The sequence below is a fragment of the Protopterus annectens genome, chromosome 4.part1, assembly GCF_019279795.1.
Source record: "Protopterus annectens isolate FY-2018-M chromosome 4.part1, PAN1.0, whole genome shotgun sequence".
In the NCBI taxonomy this organism is placed as follows: Eukaryota; Metazoa; Chordata; order Ceratodontiformes; family Protopteridae; genus Protopterus; species Protopterus annectens.
The window spans coordinates 312045689-312070913 of NC_056734.1; the positions used below are offsets into that span (position 1 = coordinate 312045689).

General features: G+C 36.4%; 1 protein-coding gene across 3 annotated transcripts in view; it reads left to right on the forward strand.

Moving 5' to 3' along the window:
• Positions 1-25225, forward strand: part of LOC122800844 (eotaxin-like) — a 194030-nt gene that overhangs the window by 5647 nt on the left and 163158 nt on the right. The window contains exons 3-4 of one of the 3 annotated variants that reach the window (XM_044070159.1): positions 1058-1135; positions 5543-7301. In XM_044070159.1, the coding sequence (XP_043926094.1) occupies positions 1058-1135; positions 5543-5615 (151 nt within the window). In that variant the 3' untranslated portion in view covers positions 5616-7301. Of the gene's footprint in view, positions 1-1057; positions 1136-5542; positions 7302-25225 lie in introns of those variants that run through there. The other 2 variants (XM_044070160.1, XM_044070158.1) reach the window with 2 other exon arrangements.

Sequence of the window (25225 nt, forward strand, 5' to 3'; positions counted from 1 at the left end):
GAATAAAAAATAATAAAATCACCAATTTTTATTATTATGCACTTTTGTGAAGAATTATACGATGGATAAATAGATAAAAAAGATGTGATTTCTATTAATACAACTATTTATTCAGGGTAAGGTTTTCTCCATTCCAGAAATGGGATTATAACACTTGTGGTTCACTCTAGTTTTATAAAACTGAAACTTCTCTATGAGAATATGAGAATTTGGCATGCACGATCTCATAGCAAATTTGAATGTTGTATTTCTAAATACAGATGATATCTGGAAATCTTTAAACTGTTCATATCATGCAATGAAACTGCAGGTGTTGTTTATTACTAAATGATGTTCCTTTTTGTTTGAAAGACAGGCCATTGGTTAGCACACCAACTAGTAAGGTCATAAATGGTTTTATCTCTGAAAAGCTATGAAGTAAATATTAAGTTGTGCCTTACATCCCTATGATTGTAGTGGCACTTGAATTGTTGATTGTTGTCCTAGAAAACTAATAACTAATTTCCTAATTTATGTGTCACACAGTGTTCATATCCCAATGTTTGAAAATGGTGCCAATTAAATCTACTGTGGATCACATTGAAATTACCATCATTATTAATAGATCAGGGCTGCAGTACTTCCATCACAACAGCATAATTCAATTGCACTTTCACTACCCAGATACATTTAGCAATGTAGTCTGTGGATATTTCTGTTTAAAATGGTAATGGTGGCATTACATTTGACCTTTGGCCTAAGGTGACACCGTTAAAAGGTTCTAACTTCAATCAGTTTATCAGCCTGCCTAATAATAAACAAGTAAATCAATAAGTGCAGCTAATGTGTTTCTGAAGCATCATTTTCTATAACGATACCATGCAGCTGCCCCAAACATCTTACATTATAATCAGCCACTGCACCTTTTTTCAAGATGTCTGTTGGCTAACTACTGGTAACTATTGGTTGATCTAGTCAAAGATGTTAGCTATGTATAGTGTTAAAACTATTGTATATAGAATATAATAATAATTGTTAGGGTCTAGAGATGTTTGTAATGGTTCTCCTTTTTGTACAGATTTTTTACAGAAAGTGGAAAGATGTACTGCTCCAATCCACATGTTAAATGGGTGCAAAATAAGGTGACACAATTGAAGTAAGTAAATAATTGAACCACATTTAATTTGTACAGATGAATGTGATTGAGTGTAAGATTTATTTCATTGTAAACAAGTGAGTCTAAAGACTGGAGTAGAAATACAAATTTAATGAATTCATAAAAATGTAATGCATATGAGACTATCATTTCCACATCAAATATCATTAAAAGGAAAAAGGTTCAGAAATGTTAATAAATGCTAAGCATTTGCTTCATCTTTTTTTTGTTTTTGTAGTGTATTAGGATCATAATGTCACATTTGTGTAGCTCTAGCTGAAAACTAAAGAGCACAGCTGATATATGACCGTATATATTAAAGTATAGAAAAGTAAAAACAGATGGTTTCAGTCAATGTTTAACATTCTACAAGTACAATGCATATTATAATATAAATGTGTCTCACACAGCAATACATTTTCATCAATAGGCTATTGTGTTTTACTTTAATTTGCAATATACATAAGATATCAGTTTCATAATAAGATATATTTGTGCATCGCTGTCCACCTCTTTCACAGTCTTAAATAATGATATACATATAAGTGTGTGTGTGTGTGTGTGTAAGAATATGTGCAAGTTATTTTGAACAAGTCTGTGGAGCAACGTATTAAATATTTTGCTTGTATTTTGTAGTACTTTATTTTTATTCTGCAGGGGTAAAGTACCCTACTATGCTCAAACTTATATATACCAACTACATGGTCACACTACAGTGGAAAAAAAATTTAAAATTGTACAATAAACTCACCCAATCCAACCTACTGTGGTAAAACAAACCACAATATTACTTACAAATCAGTAACAAAATATAAATTTAAACCTATTTTATGCAGGGAGGCAAGGCTTCCTGCACCCCCACACCCCTAGCTATTTTTGTATATATGTATAATCACACTGAAGTGGAAAATCCTGTACTGTAACTTTGCACATGGAGCTACAAGTATTTTAAAAATTCTGCATTTTTGATATTACTTGCTAGTTGTTAACCTACTCAATATTATAACTATTCTTCCTTATGAATGGAGCCCACATGTGAGTGTGTGTGTGTGTGTGTGTGTGTGTGTGTGTGTGTGTGTGTGCATGTATTTGTGCTTGCACTTGTGTGGAATATGTGGATGTTTGCTTTAAGGTAGTTTCTTGGTGAGTGACAAAGCCGCAAACCATGAACTAAATTTCTTAAATCAACAAATCTACAGAATGATGTTATATTAATCACACAGGCTAAACTCCCACCATGAATTCTGCTAACTGATTTCATCCCCTTCTTTATGTATGTACCATCTATTTCATTGGGATATGAAAATTTTATAAAGTGTTCAAGTGAATGTGCCTCCCTATAGTGAACAGGACTGTCCTGCAAGTGACTTTCTACTGTCACCCTAAATTTATTTTTTAAATCTTTTTAGTGTTTATTTATTTATTTATTCTTTTAGTTTAGTTTAATGTAGTTTAGAGAAGCTATGCGGATTGTTGCAACAGTACTTTTTTAAAAGTTTTTCATAATGAAAAAATGTGTCTGCTTGCACTCAGCTATTGAATGTTCCATCAGGCATTACAAAGTAATTTGTAGCTTGCTGGGCTATTTATTAACCAGATGGAATGCTGTGCTTGTGATACTTACTTATAGGGTTCTCATTGATATGGAATAACATTTAATGAGCATTTTATCATATTAGCAAAACAGCTGAAGTTTGAATAACGTGTCATCTTTTGGATTCTTCAGTCAGTTATCCATACAGTCTGCTTCAATACTACAGGCTCCTGAACGAGTACAATTTTAGGAATAATGTTTTTTTCCCCCATTTTTTGCTTGTTAACTAATATTAAGTGTCACCTGTTATAATACACATGTTGTAGTATAGTCAGATTGTTTCATTATTGCTCTCTGCTTAGAGTCCAATGACCATACAACTTTTTCTTGAGAGTTACAGGATGGTGTTTTACATAGTGTTAAATCCTTTGCAGCAGACATTCAGATTATCTGCCACTTCCATCTGAACTGCTTCATTTTGAGAATATGGGATACTTATGAAATGCCTTTTCTCAGTGCTAAGAAAAGAAGTAAAACATTTTTTTACCTTTTCTTGATTCACATTGAAAAACATAAAAAAAAAAAATCATACAATCATCCCCATCTGTCAGGCAAAATACTGCCAGCCAATTTCTTCTTCTTGAGACTACGTATTTTTCTTCTTTTTTTCATGCTGTCTCAATTAATTTTTATTACTTTTTCAAGCAGTTTCCTCGAATGAGCATTTCTCTTCTAATCTAAAGTAATGTTTAATGAATCTGTATTTTAAAAACAGTTTTAGAAATACTTTTTTTTGATGAGTGGGTGTTTTTTTTTCATCATAGGTTCTTCTAACATTGAGATTGCAGCATCTAGGGGGTACTTTTTTTTTTACTCAAGAAAGCCTTAAATTTGTGGTATGTGTGTGTGGGGGGGTGTCCAGTGGAGAGACACATTGTAGCAGATTGATATCTACCAACTATGGGCTTATGGTAATCACAACTCCATGCATGCCTTATTCTTTACAGAGGATTAGCAGTGAAATGCCCTCAATGCTCAGGTATACCACAATGGGATTTCAGATGAGCTGGATCCATACTGGGGATAGAACTGGCACTACAGCATATCTTACCATATGACTGGTACGTTCATACCCTGGAGTGCAACCTGAAAAGGATACTAGTAAAATGTAGGGATCCAGCGATAATAGGTATGATATTTCAGAGCAAGGACAAGCACGGTTATGCTTCTAGCATAACAGTTGGAGAGCTACAACTGACCTCTGTCCTGTGCACAGTGTAGTGACAAATGCTTTTTTAAGGTTATGCATGTCTATGTGAGTTACAATACACAGCACATCTGTAAGCCTTCACAGTTTGCTATGTATTGTCTTATCAGTATGGCTCAGTGGTGAGTCTGGGATGCATTGTGTTAATCTGGTGAAACAGGTGCTGACTGCAATGTACTGTTCAGTAATGGCTACCCTGATCAGGACAGCGATACTTATTACTCATTTTATTCACTATCTTTCACATGCACATTGATAGGTCTGTTCCCTTTAGTAAAGCTATAGCTTCACCAGAAAGATTTATTAAGATCATCTTTCATCAACTAACTCTCATTCATTAACGTCAAAGAAGATAGGAGAAACCTTTGTTGAAATCTCATCTTTCAGCTGATTAGCCTGTGAATAAAAAAGGAAAAACCCAACAAGATTTCATGAACTGCATTACTTCATTTCACCTAATGCCAATCACTTAAAACATTTATTTTTTGGCTGCACTGATACCTGACATCATCTAAATGCAAATGCATTTCTACAGTAGATATAGTTATTTTAAGTTTTAGAAACATTGTTTTAGGTACAACTTAGTATGCAAAATAGCTCCCTGAGTGGTAAGTGGCCTTTTCCTCAAGCAGTCTTTCTGCAGTGCTTTTTTCTCTAGTCTTACAAGTCTTAGAGGTCCATCACTACAGGATACTGCAGACTGGATGAGCACTACGCTAACCCTTGCAGGGTATGTCTCCCTTCCCTCTAGTTGTGCAGTCATGGAGTGTGCATGCATTTGTGGGGAGTTGTGTTGTTAATTGGTTGTGGCTGACCAGTTAAAGATTTGGCCATTTGGGACCTAACCATTCAAAGGAGAAATACAAAAATCATTAAAATGTCTGTATATTATTTGTATATTATAATTTTTGAGCATTTGTATTTATAGTTAGAATAACCCTCAACTCCAGTATTATTCGAGTGAGTGGTGTATTTTTTTTTTGTCAATGATACATTCTTACATTGTTCTAAAAGAACATATTTATGCATTGGTTTTCATTAAAGACATATGTTTTTCTTGTCATCACTTTGCTGACATTCTGAAAAACAGCATGTCAGGCATGCCATTTATATAATATGCAAACCATTTGTCTCATATCCTTCTAAATGTTCTGTTAAGGCCGAGTGACTAAGGATTGTTTGACATAAAAAAAGTCCAACATAACCAGATACTTCATCCATTTTGCCACTAAGCATATAATCCCTGTGGGATGTACTTAAAATTAATAATTAATTTACATTTGACTTTATAAATGGCAGAGGGCTTTATTCCCATAACCACCAGTAAAACCATCACCAAACAAAGGGCAGCTTATTAAGAAAAGAAAAACAGTTGCTGTATACATTGCTGGTGATGCACAACCATGAAGTGTGTCAGTGGACCAAAAATGCTAGGTTCTCTGTGAAAAGGCAGTGATGTGCCACATTAGATGACTTCATTTTGAAACATGATTATTTGTCCATGACTTTCAAAACATGCATGCGAATTGAAGGAATACTTAAAGAAAAAATATATATGGATCAAGTTACTTCTTGAATAAATAAAGTGTTTTATTTTGTTTTTCAGCAAACTTAAATATCCAAATGACAATGAAACTCCTGCTACAACACAGAGCAATCAAGGATTCAAATCTACATAGTTTTAGAAGAGCACAAATAAGCCTGACCTCCATATTAAGATGAGATATGTTTTAAAATGCATCACTGGATTCAAGTTACTTAGTCATTAACAGCCATTTTAATTTGATTGCCACATACTGATGTTCTATTAACTTTGCACAGCCTCATTAGCAGTTTGCTGTTGAAAAAAGTGCACTGAAACATATGTGTGCTCTTTGACTATATGTCATAGTTCCATGTTTTCTGTTACATTCATTCTGTTGTTAACTGCACAGTTTAATTTTGCTTACAATCACAAACTCTGATAATAGGCCCAAAAATGCATATGAGGAATGCTTTTTTATCAGTATTTTTTCACTATGATAGCAAAGCCTTACTCTAAACGTTTTAATGGAATGTTAGCAAATGTTTGTAACATTCAGTATTTCACAATTTGTAACTGGGAAGTTGTCCAACTATCCCGGACACGTACAATCCATTTTTAAATGAAATAATTGGCAGAAAACTTATCATCTCCAAGGAATCATTTTTATAGTTGAAGCCAGAAACTTGATATTTCCCTCAACCCATGTCCCCAAAAATAGTATGGGAGGTACAACTGAAATCATGTACCTCTTATAATGACATTGTTGCAGTTTATTTCAAGCCAGAATATAAAATGTGTTAAATCCCTTTTTGTATGACCTTGCTATCACTGCCTCCGATTCAGATATAGTACCATTTGTAAGAAAGAAAATACTAGCCTGAAAATCATATTTATATGTAAAAAATATTGACTAAATAAAAGGCTGAACCTGGGATAAATAAATTCCCAAATATGATAATTCATTACAGAAAGAATTCCATATTCACCAAATCCCTTGGCAACACACAGTATTCGATGCAAAGATTACTGGAAGTTACAATAATGACATTTCAGTTTTAAAGAATTTCAATGTTTTATAGTAAGCTTCAAGCATGAGTTGATAAATTCTAACTTGCTAAGGATCAGAATCCCCAAACTGCTTTCCCTGTAAAAAGGCCCAACAATCTTTTTTTTTTTTTTGCAGTGGGGCTTTCCCCAAAAACTAATATGTATGCCAACTCCATGGTGGTACTTATTCAGAGAAGAGGGGCATTACCCTCAAAAAGGGCTCAGCAACATTGATTTCATTTTGGAGGTGCTACAATCTTCTGTAGGTTGGACTTTAACCAACTGACTCTCAAGAGTTCAATTCTCACCCATCTGTAGGTTATTTGATATAGTAATACATCACCATAAAATGTCACATGTTAGAAAATCAATTGTGTCAGTAACACAAAATGAAAATATTCATTTTTTAGTGTCTGAACACTACAGTGATTTCCAAGTGTATGTTTTGAAAAATTAGATTACTCTGTTCAATTATTGTTCAACAAACTCAGTAAAAAGTGAATTGATATATATTTTTATAGAAAGATATTAATGGATTCTTGCAAAAAATGTTCAAGTATGTATTTAAGTGGTTATTTATTACTATATATTTATTTTAAGTTCTATTAATTAATATATGAGAAAGACAATTCTATCCTGTCTGTGTCTAAAGGAATCAGATTTCTTAAAGATTAACTGAATATAAATAAAAGAGAATGCTGATATGTATTTTAGTGAATAAACACCAATGTTTTCAATGTCAGAATATATTAACATCAACTGGATGTGTCAAAATAAAACATTTTTGGATACATCAAGTGTTGGGGTCTTACTTTATTTACTGCATTTTAATTGAATGACCCATCTGCACATCTGTTTACTTTTCAGTTAAGACAGAACAAATAATGCTGATGATATAACTGCACAATCTGCTGTGTGGTCATTTATCAATTGATTGTATTCTATAGTGTGATCTTTTTAAACAAAGGAAAGGAATGCATGCGGCATTACTTCCATGACCTGGAATTTGGATCTTTATGAAAGTTAGTACAGTCTTAATTAATACCAATTTTATAATATTGTATTCTCATAAATATATATAGGAAGTATGCCAGTATTTTACAAGATGTCTGCACTTGACAGACCCTTTTGTAGTGTAAAGTCAGATTTTAAAAATTCATACAAAACAGCAAAGACATTGGTCCTCATTCATTCACTGGGATATCAACGTACACTGGGATGGCTAGAAAAGAACATTAGTGTGCACATCACATGGCACATGATTGAATGAGCCATAAAATATGTAGACACACTGCTGAAGAAAGCTGATGGGAAAATTTAGTAAGGAAATGCACACTGACAGGAGAAAAAGGGATTTGAGCAGCCACAGGGAACCTAAGCTGTAGAGGGAGACAGATTTACAGCAAGAGGACAGATGTAGACAGCAAATATGGAGGATAAGATAGGCTCTCTCGACATGAGAAAGAGACAGTAGGCAGGATATGCAGGTAAAACAGCAACATTAGAGTGCACCAGGACCCTGCAAGTGGCCATAGTATATATGATGGGCAGAACTGCTTAGAGGAATACAGCTCAGTCAGACAGAGAATGCATTTCAAACACATATACCATACACAGGTTATACTGTATGACACCTCCATTAAAATTACAAATATCCACATGTACACACCACTTGAAAGCCCTGTATGCACACAAATTGTTCATAGATTAACAGAAAGCATGATAGCATACAGATCCATGGAGTCCCTCACAGAACACTGTGACCCACAATGGATACTATGTAGACCATGAGGTAGTAGTCTATGGGCATCATTACTTCTAATGGTGCACTTGGCATAGGGTAAATGCACACTGATCAACCAAGATGGCTAGCAGGTTGGGGGGCAGGAGCAATGGGCTACTTTGCCTAAATAATTTCCATAATCCCGCTTGTGGTCATATATGACCACTTCACAATTGTCCTTAGTTTAAGGTGACAGCCCATAACTGTGCTTTGTCTGCACGGCACTGCAAGGTTAGCCTCATAGTAGGTAGCCCATAACAGAGATTTTAATCATAGATGTGGGTCCTGCCCATGCCATGGGTCATCATGATACCTGAAAAATATGGCTGGATAAGCCACGGCTAGTTTGTTTCTACTTGATAACTAGCAAGCACATGTTGAAATACTAGCACAAGCAGACATGTAACCTGTGTTCAGGGTAAAGCACACCAGAATGGCAAGTCGAGAATATTGACTAGGCTGACCCTATGACAGGCCCAATGCCTTTTCAAGGTAAGGTGTGCTGTAGACCTGGTGATGCATGCAGATTTAACAAGAAAGAGGTATGGAGCATACGTAACATGAAATATTTCTCAGCTATGTACTGCTAATTATGCTTCTACATAACACAGTGGACTCTTTCATGGTTTTCACTACTGCATGTTCATTATTTTTGTTGCATTCGTCTTTCTATTTACCCCCTCCCAATAAAACAGATTTTTACAGCTTCTATTGGCATCATTGTATATCATGGGTGATTCTTGACTTCTTTAGAGTCATTTGTTTTTATAATGAAACTAGAGATTAGTTTATCATCATTAAGTGGCATATTATTCCTCTCCTACATATGTGTGTGTGTGTGTGTGTGTGTGTGTGTGTGTGTGTGTGTGTGTGTGTGTGTGTGTATGTGTGTGTTAGTAAACTACATTTGCTATTCTGTTTATGTGACCTGCAGGGCTATCATATACATGATGACTGCAAAGCCCAGTTTCACCATTTGTGAATTCACACAATTGGCATTCTCAGTGCTTCTATGTATCTCTGTACCAGAAAATGGACAGAGACGGTTGGTCGTTAGTATGTGTGAGAGGAATAATAGGGTACCTAGTGATAATAAGCCAGCCTCTAGTTCCATTATATAAACAAAATGACTCTTAAGAAGCTCAGAATCACTAATGCTAAACAATGATACCAGTGGAAGCTGTAAAGATACAATTGCCGGACTTTTTCCTTCTACATTAACAAAAGAAAAATGAGCAACAATTTACTTATTGACATATGTATCTATTTACTGATTTGATAACTAAATTTGTTTGCCACCAGCTATACCTTTTTCAAGGGGGTGTCTCATTTTTAAATTCTTCATGACTGCCGCATGAAATCAAAGTGCAGGAAGATAAAACAAGATATTGTAGGGCACATGGACAGAAAGTTAACCAGTGAGAATTCATGAGAAGAGCATATGCTTATAGTTTTAAAGTTCCTGAAATGTAGCGACTTTTGAATAGGCATGTGCTGATTTATTCTATATTATATATTAAATATATATATATATATATATATATATATATATATATATATATATGTTAGTTATGCAAGTGAATTATATTTATATATAATATTTATTGTATTATTGATTGTAGAAATATAGAGATTAGACTGGATGGAGGGATGGAATAATTTGAATTATGGTGGGCAGATACTGGGGCCAAAGGAAATGAAAGAAGGCACAACCAGTGACTAGAGAAAATGATGACACTGAGCTAGGGGGTCATGGTGGGACATAGCTGGAAGAGATATCAAAAGGACAAGCAAATAAAGAAAAGCTCAGTATGACTTCTCAAATGCCAAGATATGACGAGTGCAGGAAAGCATCATAAGTGAGAAATGAATGATAAACGTGTTATTGACGATGACACACGAGGAATCAAATCTCACCGGGTAAGAGTAAGAAACTGCACAAAATGGAGGTTGGAAGGAGGAAGAGTTAAATGAAGTGGTATGAGATGTGAATATATTTCTGAAATATCTCCATCACATTCCAACCACAGTGACAGACCTCATTACAACCTGGAAGGAATAAGTAGATAAATTATGTATGTATACATTCAGACATGCATACATAAATGCATACAAATATGCATCATAAATAAATGAATATTTTAATTAATCAATCTATAGCCTTGGCTGAAATTGAAGGCAAGCCCTCAGTTTACAACATGAAAAGGGTTTTGTCCCTTGCATATACTTAATTATTATAACAACCTTCAAGGTCTCAGGACATTGAGGCAAGTATTATAATTTCAATAAAATGATTTCTTGGTGGAAACAGGCTTTATGGACCAAAAAGTAACATTAAGGAGCAGACAGACAGACATAATAACACATTAGTATAGTAGGGCTAGATTACTGGTGACTGCATAGTATAAGAAGAAGATACCCCCTGGAACTGATTAACAATCATGTACGTTTCACGCTATGCCTACATGATTTGTGCATGTTAGTACGATGAACACCAGAGCTCATTGAATATACATACCACTCAATAAGCATACACAATCGTCAGCCATGAAAAGGTGCAGGGAAGCTAGAGCACCGCAATGTAAACAAAGACAAACCTGGTAAGTGAGCATGAATGGGCAGCTTATAGCAAGTAAGGGCAAGCTGACTGAAAGAATTAAGATGTACGGGAAGTTAAATGGAACAACGTATACAGAATACAATGGGATTTTTGTAGAAATGATTAAAAGAGCAATGTAAATAGAGAAAATGTACTCAGAGAATGCAGTCAAATCTGCTTAAGTCACAAAGTATATCTGTAACATAAATACTTCCATATTGATGTAATAATAATGAATCCGGTTCACAATTCTTGACCCATGCACATACATAAAAATGGACATGCTAACAAAGGATGCGAGAGGGACACAAAGCAGCAGTGTAACATGCTAACAAAGGATGTGCGAGGGACACAAAGTGGCAGTGTAAAATGCTAACAAAGGATGTGAGAGGGACACAAAGCGGCAGTGTAACATGCTAACAAAGGATGTGAGAGGGACACAAAGCAGCAGTGTAACAAAGAGAAGAAAATGTGATATATAACATGTAATTAAATGCTGAGTCGATATAACAATTAGCAAGGACAGTAGATATATTAGGGAATGATTGCATAGACTGCAGTAATTGATCAGATAGGTATACAGGTATAATTTATTTGTGCTAAATGACAGTAATTCTGCTTTCTTGGTGTAATCATGTATGAACAAGAACTGAAATCAACAGCTGTTGTGTCATGTACATCAGAAAGGGACATGTTTTCCATTTGTCCCAGTCCCCTTCAGTAAATACACCATATCAAATGACATTTGATGACCTTTATTAAACTTCCATAAACATAACTCTATTGAATAATACTATTATTGATCATAGCATGAACATCCATACGAGGCATTAACTAGGGCAGCATAACCTCACTCACCCTAACAAAATAAGCAGCATCCTCACTTCCTTTCACTTACATAGGTTCATAGATGTTTACTAGGCTAACGACCACAAGGGCCTTTTTAAGCATAGCCATGCATCCCAGATCTCTGACAAGTTTTGAGATCTTTGATACATGTAAGCAGGGGCTTGGTAGATGAAACATTTACAAGCTAGGGCCCTGGGAGATGAACCATTTACAGTTTGCCTGTGACCATTAGAGACGTAGGTGCCAAACCAGGGATGAAATTCCTGTTCTTATCCAATTGTCCAGGTTGCACTTGAATTAGACTAGGGAGGAGCTCTGCTTCACATGGAGGGTGAGCCTGTTCCAGAGGCAGGGTAATCTCTGGCATACAAACCTGTCTCTCAAGCAGGTCCTATTTATATCACAGGCAAGGTGCAAGTCTTTAGAATGGGTAACTCTGGTGCTCTTTGCTTTGTGGATATGAAAGAGGTCTGCCAGGCATACATCTCCCCTCAAAAGCCTGTAGGGGACAGAATACAGGGATAGAGCCTTGAGGTGGTCTGCATAGAACATTTTACATAAGCCCTGTATTCTTTCAGTGAGGAACCTCTGTGGATGTTCTAATTGTTGGATATGCCTGGTTAGGTACATACTAAAGGGCGCATTGTACTCAATGACAGGTCTGCTGAATGCTGATTACAGTGGAACAATGACTACCTGGACTTAGATGACATACCTTTATTTATAAGTTGCACAACATAGAAGTATTTCCATATTACTGTAGACATGATAGTTAAAGGCCAGATTGCTATCTATGTGTGTCACTAAGTACCTGACTACTGGGTCAACTTTAAGGGGCGTGCTGTCAATATGATAGTTAACAGGGGTGGATGACTTCCAAAGGATATTATTTATGCATTTCTTGGCATATAGCTTTATCCCATGACTCTGATACCAGTTATTTGTCTGTGTCAGCACCTCCTGGAGAACATTTGTGTCAGTGTGGGATTCAATGACAGCTCCTAATTTGCAATAATTTGCAAATTTAGTCAGTTAGAGACCACTGACACTGGCCTTGAATTCAGAGAAGTAAATGCCAAAATGGAGCGGTCCAAAAACTGATCCCTGAGGGACTCCACTTGAGACTGGCCTCTTTGTAGAGGTGGACTCCACAATAATAACATCCTATGTCCTGTCTGTGAGCCAGTTGGCTATCCACTGGATGATATATGAATTTGTACCTAACTTTTTGAGTTTGTCAATAATGCTCGAGTGGGTTATTGTGTCAAATGCCTTGGTCAGGTCAATGTAGCCATTGTGAACCATTTTGCCCTCATCCATTGCTTTTGGTGACCTTTTCAAAGAAGTCCATCAGGTTAAGTAGGCATGATCTGCCCTTGATGAAACCAAACTGTGTTGGGTCCAGTGTCTGGAGGTTTACTATGTCACTATTAGTGATTTCCGTGATAATTCTTTCCATGGCTTTGCATATAAGACTGTTGAGACTTATGGGTCTGTAGTTTTCAGGGTCTGTAGATGGCCTGCATTTCTGCAGAAGGATGTCTGTTGCTGTTCTCCATTCATGTGGCATGAAGCCTTTTTGGAGGCTATAGTAAATAGCAGTTCCAAAAGCCCTGATAGGTCATGTGTCATGCTGTTTAAAAGGTATCCTAGGATATTGTCTTGGCCCATTGATGCGTTCTTGGCCTTAGAAAGTTCATTAAAGAACTGTTGTCTAGTGATAGAAGGGGCATTAGATGGCATTTCATCATGTAAGGTTGAGGGAGAGAGAGAAGTAAAGTTGGAGTTGAATTTATCAGCCAGCATTTTTACTACATCCTCTAGCTCAGTATAGGTCACTCCATTTACAATGGGCTCTGCACACAGTTGCAAATTGCCTTTGAGGTTGAGAACATAGCTAAAGAATGCCTTGTGTTTGTCCTTGATCTGAGAGCCTGGATTCACCTCAAATTTGTCTTTTCTAGACTTTATTTGTCCTCTGAGATGTTTTTTCCATAATTTTCTTCTTTCTGTATACAGCCTTTTGATTCTGTAATTCCACCATGGTGTCTTGTTTTTTGAGTTAGTTCTGTACTTGTTCCTGGTGGATACACCTGCCTCTATGCAGCATTAACATTTTCTGTGAAAAGTTCTGCATAGGCAGCAGTGTTTTCAGGGTTTATGGGGGCTTGAAATTTTGCCAGGTTATCACTTATTAACATGAGGTTAGCCTTATAGTAGTTCCTGAATATTCCAGGTTTAGCTGGGGGTTCAGATTTTATTTTTACTTCAGAGAAGTCCATTTTGTGGTCTGACCTTATCAGGGAAAACATTATAGTAGAGGGTGTGCAGCACTCTCCTATATTAGTGAGGACCAGATCCAGTATGGCTGCACCCCTAGTTGGAGTATTGACTAGCTGGTTCAGGGAGTATGTGTTTACTAAATCCAGGAATCTCTGTGCCTTTACATTTGGTGTCACATAGGATTCCTAGTTAATAGTGGGGTAATTAAAGTCACCCATACATATGGTATTGGGTTAGATGGTTATTGTTTCTAATAAGTTTAAATGCATGTTATGGTTTTTTTGGGTCACAAAGGGGGACCTATAGCTGGCAAGGAAGTGATATTGGATTTTGCCTATGATGAATTGAACATGGGGCAGCTCAAGTGCATTGTCCTTCCTATTTGACCAGCTTTGCAGAATATTTATTTTTTATGCAAATAGAGGCACATCCACCTTTAGTCCCTGTCTGTGTAGTAGCTTGTCTAAATGTGTAGAAGGCATTATAACCTTGTACTGTTGGTGTGCTCTCCGCGCCTTTACTTATCAAGCAGTGTCCCATCACTCACTTTCATTTCCTAACTCATTGAATTAAACATCCAACACCAGCAGGGACACAGAAGAGGGAGAAGCCTACCCCTCTTCTTTGCCTAAATACCAAGCCTATAAAATAATCACACAATCTCCAATGTTCTCAAAAGACAAAGCGATGGAGGGTAGCGAGCTCACACCAAAATCTGATCCCTTATCCACTTACACTCACACAAAACTAGTTAAGCCCCTCCTTACACTTACCTAATTTCCTCCAATACCTCCTACTTTCATAATGTAACCCCTTCATCCCCACCACCATAATCTTCTTCCACTCCTAACTTTAATCCCTTTACCATTCCTCCTGAACCTTCCTTCAAGATATCCCTGGACAAATTGGTTTGTTCCCAAACCTCACTTGTCCTGGTCCCCTTCAATAAACACACCACACCAAATGACATTTGATGACCTTTATTAAACATCCATAAACATAACTCTGTTGAATAATACTTTGATTTATTGATCACAGCATGAGCATTCATATGAACCATTAACTAGGGCAGCTTAATTTCGCTCACCCTAACCAAATAAGTGTCCTCACCTCCACTCACTTATTTTTACTTATGTATGTTGTTGTTGTTGTGTCTTTCAGCTTTTCCCGGTTAGGGGTCGCCACAGTGGAACTCCAGTCCGCTAATGATTGGCAGTAAATTTTTTATGTGCCGAGTTGCCAGCCCTGATGCACAGGTACGCCCATTCACACATGTCTCCACACAGAAGACGCTTTAGCTGAGAATCGAACAGGACAACATCTTACTGTGAGGTGACAAAGCTACCGCACACTGTATGTATTTAATTATTTATTTTTATTTTGATTTGTTTATATGTAGAGTCCAACTGGGTCTACAAATGCCCAGTTTCCACAAAGGCTGGGGAGAAAAGCTCCACAAAAATGCAGCATTGACATTGCAAATCAATACTTGAATACATAGTGTATGCAGGACAAAAATACATGAAAGATATACCTAGATAGAAGTTAATATACAACTTTTAAATAGAAAAATAGAAAAATAATAAGCATAACAATGGGGAGTAGTTTAGCACTATCAGAATTAGTAAACGTTCTGAGCAAACAGAAAAAAACAATTAGACAAAACTGAAGTAATACACTTTTAAGATAAGGGAATGAAATAGACTGACAGGCAAAAGGATGTGACAAGGCAGCAAAAGGATAAAAGAAGGAGGTTGAGGGATGGGGAAGATTAGGGGAATGAGCCAAGTAGAAGGTACATTTAGTAGCGGGGGGAGCTAGGTAAATGGTACGTTTAGAACTGCTAATCAGGTTTAGTGCAGGGGCAAATCCAAGTGTTATTAAGGCGTTCTCTAAGTAGTTGTTTGTATTTGTATGTATTGTTAATGTTAAGTATATTTTGAGATATATCATTCCAAGTTTTATTTATTATTTTGTTTTATATCTGATTACCTGGTTGGTCTGACTGGGCAATCAGGTGCCCGTTTTCTCCAGAGACCTGGGGAGAAAAGCTCCACATACATGACAATCATATAAAATACAGAAGCTCCACATATATGATAAAACTACAAAAGTCAGAGATGAGTACAAGTTAATAGAGTAAACAATAGTATATCATAGCATAGTATGATGAGAAGTTACAGAAGTGTGCAATATATAGAGCGTACAGTAGTAAAACAGAAAATTTAATGTATGCAAGTATGTGAGGAAGAAAGTGCAGTAATATATACAGTTACATAAAGTACATACATTTAAAAATAAAATTCATTATGGTAGTTTTTTTGCTATGTGTTTCACCTTTGAGTAGTGCCAGAGGAAGATTTATCTGAGTTGTGGTAGTAGGGTTAGCCATGGTCGGTACAGATAGATTGCCAGATGAAATTGAGATGGGCATTTAATTGGGTCTTAAAGATGGGACTGCTGTTTTGCAATCTGATATCTAGTGGAAGAGAATTCCAGATTTTAGCAACTGTGTAGGAGTAGAGGGATTCATCAGCACAGTGTCCACATTTAGCTACTTCAAGAAGGGCTTTGTTTGTGGATCTTAGTTAGTGAGCAGAATTGTGAAAGTTGAGTAAGCCTGAGAGATCAAGAATCTTGTTGGGTGGTACAGCAAGCAATGAGCCATGGTAAGTTGGTTATAGTTTAGTAAGTTGGCAAGTTCTAACCAATCTAATTGTTTTAGTGATTGCCAATGGTGGGAGCAGAAATTAGAGTCGGTTGTGACTCTAGCTATTTTATAACAGGACATGGGCAATTTGTGTAGGTCTGTCTTGTTAAGGTTTGCTAATGCAGGGGATGCATAAAGCAATGTAGAGGGAAGGTGAGTTTTGGATATAGTAATTTTGGTGTTTTTGGTTAGACAGTTTTTGCAGCATTTATAGATAAACATTTATAGATAGCGTTTATACATATTTTTGGGTTATTTGAATGTATATAGGGAATACATGCAGCTATTGTTGGACTTGATGACTGTCAATAGCAATTTATTAGAAGACCTATAGGTTCTGCTACTGGAGTAAGGCTGAACTACATTGCTAATAGATGGGCAGTTGTCAGGGTAATAAATGGTAGACTGAGTTAGAATGACTTGGTTAAAGGTTAGTAGGTTGGGAAGTTCTAACCAGTGTAGTACCTTGCAGTGATGAGTTCTTGCAAGTTGGTTGGAAGTAAATCTGGCTACTTTGTAATAGCAGGATTCTAGTTTAAGTCACATTTTCTTAAGTTAGTGAAATGGGTGAGGCATATAAGAGGGTGGTTAAAAGATGAGTTCTGCAGATGCCATATCTGGTAGAATTGGTTAGGAAAGGCTTAACTCTATACAATAAGTCTAGTTTGAACCTAGCCTTATGAAGCAGCATCTTCACCTTCACTCGCTTACTTTACTTATTAAGCAGTGTCCCATTGCTCACTTTCATTCCCCATCTCATTGAATTAAACATCCAGCACCAGTGAGGGAACAGACGAGGACTAAGCCTGCCCATCTTCTCCACCAACCACAGGCTGTCCCCCCTCATTCACTACAAAACCTTCAACAAAGCCTTCAAACAAACATAAGTGTACATTCCAGAGGTCAAACCAAAATCATTCAGGTGTACTCCATCCTCTCTGAACCAAAATGGATCCCTGACATCAACATCACATTGCCCTACCCAAAAGCAGCCAGTTGCTTAACTAGCAAAACTTTAGCAAACTGATGAACTCTACCCAAAGCCAAAATAGCCATGGTACTACGTCTGACAACACAAACCACATATCTGAGAATAATCTTTTTAAAATAAACAAACGACCAACTATAGTTGCAGAATTATGCCCAGATCATTACCTGACAAATGTACTACCAGGGCGCTAAGAAGCTCAGCTCAATGCCACCTGAAACAGTGCAAACCCAATTGTGGCCCATATGGCTTAAATGCAGTCCCCTGTTGCCACCCAATGGATATAAGCACAACCAAAATAAGATTTCCTTTCCTAGAAAATTACTCCAATAGTATGCCAGTCACCATACCCAATTACCTGCTACAGTGCAAGAAAGCACTTGATGACCAACAACGCACCAAGTTAATGATTTCAGTGAAAATGCTTTCCCTTGCTAAATCCAATACCCCTCCAAAGCACAAAGAATAAATGGAAAACCTCTCTCCAGGAACACCAACACACCAAAAAGATCTCCTCGTGATATACCCAAAGAGATTACATGTCATCATCTAACCCCTTACAGGTCAAAATGTAGTCCAGGGGACTTGCAACATGAGGATCACAGCAACCTCTAAGCTCAACCTACCCCAGAACAACTTCTACTGAATGGACAAATTACACTAGATACACACAATTACCTTTTAACTAAGTACCCTACGATTCCCACCATATTTGGAACACCAAAAATTCATAAATCAATATATAACCCACCTTTAAGACCTGTTGTAGATGCTAAAGCCTCCAAAACATTTAGTATATCAAAATATGTTGACAGTATGACTAAGGGGGTTCTTGATAATCGGATTATCATAATAAAGGACTCATGGGACTTTCTTGGTAAGGTCAATCAGAGTATGTATGATAGTAGCCTCATCCTGGTGACTATTGATGTCTGTGACCTTTCTTCAGTTATACCACATGAAATAGGTCTAGACTGGTTTTATGAGTTCCTATGTAGTAATTCGTTTTTGAATCATGACACTATCCTAACCATTCGTACTTGTATAGAGATCATGTTGGATAATAATTTCATCTCATTTGAAGGACATCTACTCAAACAAAGGCTTGGAGTTGCCATGGGTGCATGTTGTGCACCAATCTTTGCCAACATTGTTTTGGTATGTCAACAATTGTTTTATTTCTCAGCTATATAGGAAACCAACCTATTCTAACACATTATTACATTTTACTAGTGCATACCCTTTGCATCAGAAGAAGGCCCTGGTCAAGGGCCAATGTGTTAGATTGGCCAGGATGGTATCTGATTTACATGACTTTACCAAAGAATGTGACAATCTGTCCAATATGTTTCAGAGAAGAGGTTATCCACAGCCCTTTTTGTCAAACATCATACAGGAAGTTAAAAATAAGAGGACTAGTGGACATTTTAGAGCCCTATTGAGTAACAGGGATGACCACCACAATAATGAGAGGCACAATAATATTAATATTAATTTTACACATGCATTGACACTTACATATTCTGCAGATTTTGAAGATATGAAACATATAATACATAAATATTGGAAGGTTTTTGATAATGATGTTAGGGTCTTGGATAAGGTGGGTAGTAGACCCATTATAGTTTATAAAAAGAGTATATCAATTAAAGGACTACTTGAAAAAGGTAAACCTAACCTTACTATAGGTGGTACTTATAAATGTGGTAGATGTCCCCAGTGCCCCTGTATGATGGATACGGACAAATTTAAACTTAAGAATTTTGGATACATCACCAATAAAAAAAAAATGTTTTGTTATACTAAGGGGGTTGTTTACATTGCGGTATGTAAAAACTGCCAAGGTTACTATGTGGGGAAAACAAAAAATGCTTTCAGACTTAGAATCTACCAACATCTATATGACATAAAGCAGAAAAATATGAATAATGCCTTATTTAGGCATATTAGTAACCAGAGTAATCATAGTTTCAGTTTTTTCATTCTTGAACAAGTTGATTTGGAACAAAGGGGTGGACCTGTTGAGGAATATTTGGAGTTTATTGAGTTAAAGTGGCAGATCAGCCTGAATGCATACTCCCCTCCAGGTCTTAATGACAGGATTTCTATAGCATCACTTTTGAAGCTTAAACAGTTATTTATGTTATGAATTATCTGTACTGTCATTGTTATTGTCCTGTATCATTTTATTTTATATTTCATGGTGTTTAATATTTGGTTAGTTGACTTTGTATGTTAATGTAACTAGTGGGGGAAGTACTATCATGTTGCATTTCCTGTGATGTTTCTTAATTGAAAGGAAATTATGTGGGTTTAATAGTTTACTAATTGGTTTGTGTGTATTTAATGAGTTATCAGCCAGCAATTCACTGTTCTGAAGAAGTCTAAGTATTGACGAAAGCACTTAACATTTTATTTTTTATCATGGTTTTATGTGTACTTGTATCTCGTTTTGATATTTATATCATCAATTTTTGGATTTAGTAAAGATTTTTCTTATCATCCAGGCTCTGTCTCGTTGGATACCACCCTGCATCTGTTGTTAATTTAGTTTTTGATTTACTTACTTATAATCCTACATATCATTACTAAACTTACAACAGGTTTCAGGTGAGAAGCATTCACATAGTAGCAGCACTCACCACCATGGAAAAGCCACCATCTTCACTTAAACACTCATTCTCACAAGAGACAAACCCATGCAGACCCCTCTTTTATGCCATCCATTTACTTACCACTTCAACTTACTGAAAAGGCACCATACTTAGAAATGTGTGCCTCAAACACACTGTGACTGTGAACTTCTCAGGAAACAAAATAACACAAAGTGGCGCAAATAACCTCAATTGTTACCATGTGGGTGAATGAATCCAGTCATGCTAGTAAAGTCAATGAAACAGGTATTTACTAAAACTGCAACCCCCACCAGCTAGAAACTGCCTCTCCACCTCACTTTTGACACAAACACACCCCAGCATTAATAGCAATACTAAAAGTGAAACCCTATCTGTGCTCTCCTGCTAACACATGCCTTCCACTCAACCTCTCAGTAAAGTGATGGAAAAAGTAAAGAAGTGCTCCCTCCATTTCATAGGTTTATTTTAGATTAACTAACTTGTAGGGACAATGTAAAAATTATTGTGCTTAACAATTCAGCCCATTCATACATACAGGCTCAGCAACCCCACCGTTCAATGACCCCCAGTCAAAGATGGGAATCAAACTGTTTACCTTATGTCTATGTGGCAAACACAATATCACTATCTCCACCCATTATTGCCTACATTAAGCTAGCTGTCAGGTCTGGGGACTCAAAAATCGAGAACCCTCCAAATTTTGAAGAATGGACCTAAATTATGAGATAAAATCTGGCCATTCTGCCACATCTGGACGGTAGCAATGTCTATATACATATGTATATATGTATATATGTATATATATATATATATATATATATATATATATATATATATATATATATATATATATATATATGTATCTGGGTTCCTATCAGATCGCTAAACCTCAAAGCTCATTTCACCAAGACCAAATGACTGAAAACTCATTTCACTGAAAACTCATTTCACTGAAAATAGTACAGGCAGTGTATATGCCCATTTCCCCACTGTAGTGCGACCCTGGAGTTAGAATATATAAGTAGGGGGGGTGTGGGGGGTGCTGCTTCCCATCCAATGTTGTTAAAAACTACCAACTTATCTAGTTAACAGGAACTGGACAGTATAAAATTAAGGTAGGTGGGGGGCTACACCCCCCACACCTCCCAATGTGGGGGGCTGCACCCCGCACACCCCCCTACCCCCCATCATTTATAACTTGCAGTGGAGTGGTTCATGTCCATTTAGAATAGCAGCACACCTTGCATATGTATGAAGGCACGCTGCTATCATATCTAAATGGACACGAACCAGTATTGAGCACAGGGGGCGTGTGTCAGCAGTGCCTGCACATGTAACATGCCCCTTTCACTCAGAAAGTGCTGTATGACACTTTCTGACACAGATGAGTGTCAGTTTATATAATATTAGAGCCTAATGGCTCTAATATTATATAGTAAAGAGTTTCCACAGACACTGAAATGTAAGTAGCTAACATTTTCAGTGTCCGCGGATACTGAAAAAAAAAGAAACACCTAGAAGGCAGAAGCCTTCAAGTGCACACCCCCAAATGTATGCACTCTTGCCCTACATGCAAGGAAGCAGTAGGTACAAAAAAAGACTATGCATCAAATGTTAAGAAATCTAGCCCAAATATGGGGACTGTTTCATGTGGTACTTGTACTAGGTGTAAATTCATCTGTTCTGACCTGACTTTTGTTCATCCCACACTAGGCTTTATTCATCATGTCAATTTTCCAGCTACATGTCAGACTAAAAACCTGGTATACTTAGCAACTTGTACAGAATGCACAGCATTCTATATAGGACTGACAAAAAGAAGATTAACTGATCGTATCTATGACCATCTGTATGAGATAAAGAGAGAAACAAATACCAATGCATTAGCTCAACATATAGTAAAATTTAAAGAACACACTTTTTCATTTAGGGTACTTGAAAAAGTAACTCTGAACCCTAGAGGTGGTGATAATACTAACAATCTTGCCTTGGCAGAATTAAAGTGGATTTTAAAATTCAATGCTCATAGTTACCCAGGCTTGAATACTTCAGTTTCTATCAAACCTGTTTTAAAGAACAGAAAGCGTTAAATACTATGACCATATTCTGAATTATGTTCTATAGTTTCAAATAAATATTTCTTAACTTTGCTACATGGTATATAACCTAATATTCTGGTTGTAATATTACTTTATTATTATTGTTATATATACACATTTTACACCTACTATTTATATTTCATATTCTATGGGTAATTTACACCTATAGTTGAATTGATATATATCTCTATATTTTTATATATTCACATGCATATAGTTTTATATATTCATATGTGTTTCAAATCTAATTCATTCAAAATATAGGTGCTATACTAGATATGTAGACATATAATTGTATATATATACTTATTTATTTATTTATTTATATATTTACATATTTATTTATATATATATATATATTTATTAACATATTTTGGTTTATATATAAACATATATATATATTTTTTGTTTTCATGTTTCAATTTTAATCTAAATTTTTATATACATATACTACTGATTACTTATGCTCTTTTAACATCACATCTATGGCCTTCATTCTAATATGTAATAGGCAGCTTCGTTATTTCAGCACTCATGTAAGGTTTTCATTTTATAAAGTTATCGCAGTTTATTGGATGCGCTTATATATATATTTTTAGATACTAACGCATCTTAGATAATTTGATCTGTACCTATATCTATGAGGTTATATATTTCTATTTTTGTTTTTACCCATATCTAAAATTGTGCTAAGATGTTTGATTACTAGAAGTAGTCGCATACCAGATTTGTCTGTGTTACTATAGTAAGGTCTAGCACAGTTTTATCATACTAATTGATTTTATTATGCTTGTTTTAAAAAATGTAAATATTACCTATACATTTATGCATTTATGTTATTTCCTTAGAACGGAACAGTTTAGAAAAGTTTCCCTTTTCTTTGTGTTTAAATGTATTACAGGTGCCTAACTACTTCCTGTCTAATGAGATGTGGTTTTAGTTACGACAGTAACTACATAAGAAAACTTCCTACTTTGAAATGCTCGCTAGAGTTTAGACTAGCAGGGACTTGTTTGCTTGTTTGCTTGCTTGCTTATTTGTTGATTTCACTAACTAGATATAGAACTATTTATGAAATACAATAAACTCTTTATTTATATGAATGTTAAACACTTCTGTTCATAGGATGTATTCTGAGTATTGTATTAGCTATATGTCTTAGATCTTTTAGCTACCCATAATGAATGTAATGATGGCAATGCCGCTTTAAATAATAATTGAAGTACTCAATTATATAGGGTTTGGCTTTTAAGCAAAGCAATATTTAAACACTTCTGTGTAGGGTTTTCATTGTCTGAAGAAGCGTGGCTGTGACCACGCGAAAGCGCTTACCTTCACCCTTTGTATCTATTAAAGAAGAGTTTTATACTTTTACTACAGCTGTTGATTGTGTTTTGGAGCAAATATCTGCATTTCAACTTGTCAATTACATCGTGGTGAGATCAGGTTTCTGCTTTTTACAAGGAAGCAGTAGGGCAAGAGGAAAGCAATAGAAATTAAGAAAATGTATTTTTTTTTCCATCAAATAAATCCGAAGTTTAAGCAGTGCACAGCTTGTTGGCATGGCACGTAGCTATGCTTAGCCTGGCTGAAATCCTGAAAATGATAGACAAGTGCTACTGTGAAAGAAAACATTACCAAGCTGCTGTATCATTAGCATATAGAACATGCTCAGTTCGAATCCCCCCTGCCAAATTATTTAATAAACTTTTAAGGAATTTGAATGATAGATGTCAATCATATGGCTTACTTATAGCACAGTAGGGGTGGGAATATGTAAAATATAAATGTAAAAAATTATTTATAAATTTAATGAAAAAAATAGATTTAAGCAATGCTTTGCTACTGTAAGCATTGCTTACCTGCTTTTAGTTCTGCTTAGCTGGCGTAAGCATTGCTATGTGGATTTGCGCCGAGCTAAGCATAGTTCAGCATATTAAAACTGGCCAATCAAGAAAAAGTGCAGGAAAACTGCCCTATTTAAACTGCACAGGTGGGAATACAGTCATAACCATTTGGGATTGCTCACAGCAGGACCAAAATGTCTGGTGTTGTTGAAGGTGTTCGCTTCTGAGTGCAACATTGGGGCATCAAGGAGTCCAGGGTCATGGTTGGGCTCCTACTTAAAAACCATGATCGCAGGCTGCTGCAGGACCATTACCAGGGCTTGAAGTACAAAGTGGAGGCTTGGGACCAGCTTGCACGTGATCTCACCAGTGCCACTGGCATACCGCGGACTGGTGAGCAGGTACATCACCACTATAATGACTTGAAGTGGAGGAGGGGTGCACTCTTGGACCAGTGGATCTAAGAGGCCTGAGCGCAGGAAGTCCCACCTGTCTGTAAGTATGCAGTGTTATGTATCTCTAACTAAGTATGGAAAAAGTTCAACTTGTGACTGTGCAGGTGTGTTTAATGTGTGCACTGTTTTGGCTGAATGGGAAATAGCCAGGGAATTGCGATGGCTAGGCTTGTATAGGCCCTAGGGCCGATAGCCTAGTACCAACCTATGAACCTATGTCTTCCCATACAGCTGCTGTGGAGAGGTCCCAGAATGCTCAGGCTCATGCCCAACAACTGGCCCAGCTGTGTCAGCAGTATGGTGATTACAGAATACCCCCTACTACTAGCAGTAAGAAATCAAAATTATAGTAATGGTAGTACCGTCTGTATATATAATTGTGCTGCAAAAGTCAGGAATAAATGCCTGTGTCAGGCTGCCAGTGTTACAATGGAGTATTCCAAGCTGCTGTGTAATACAGATATCAGT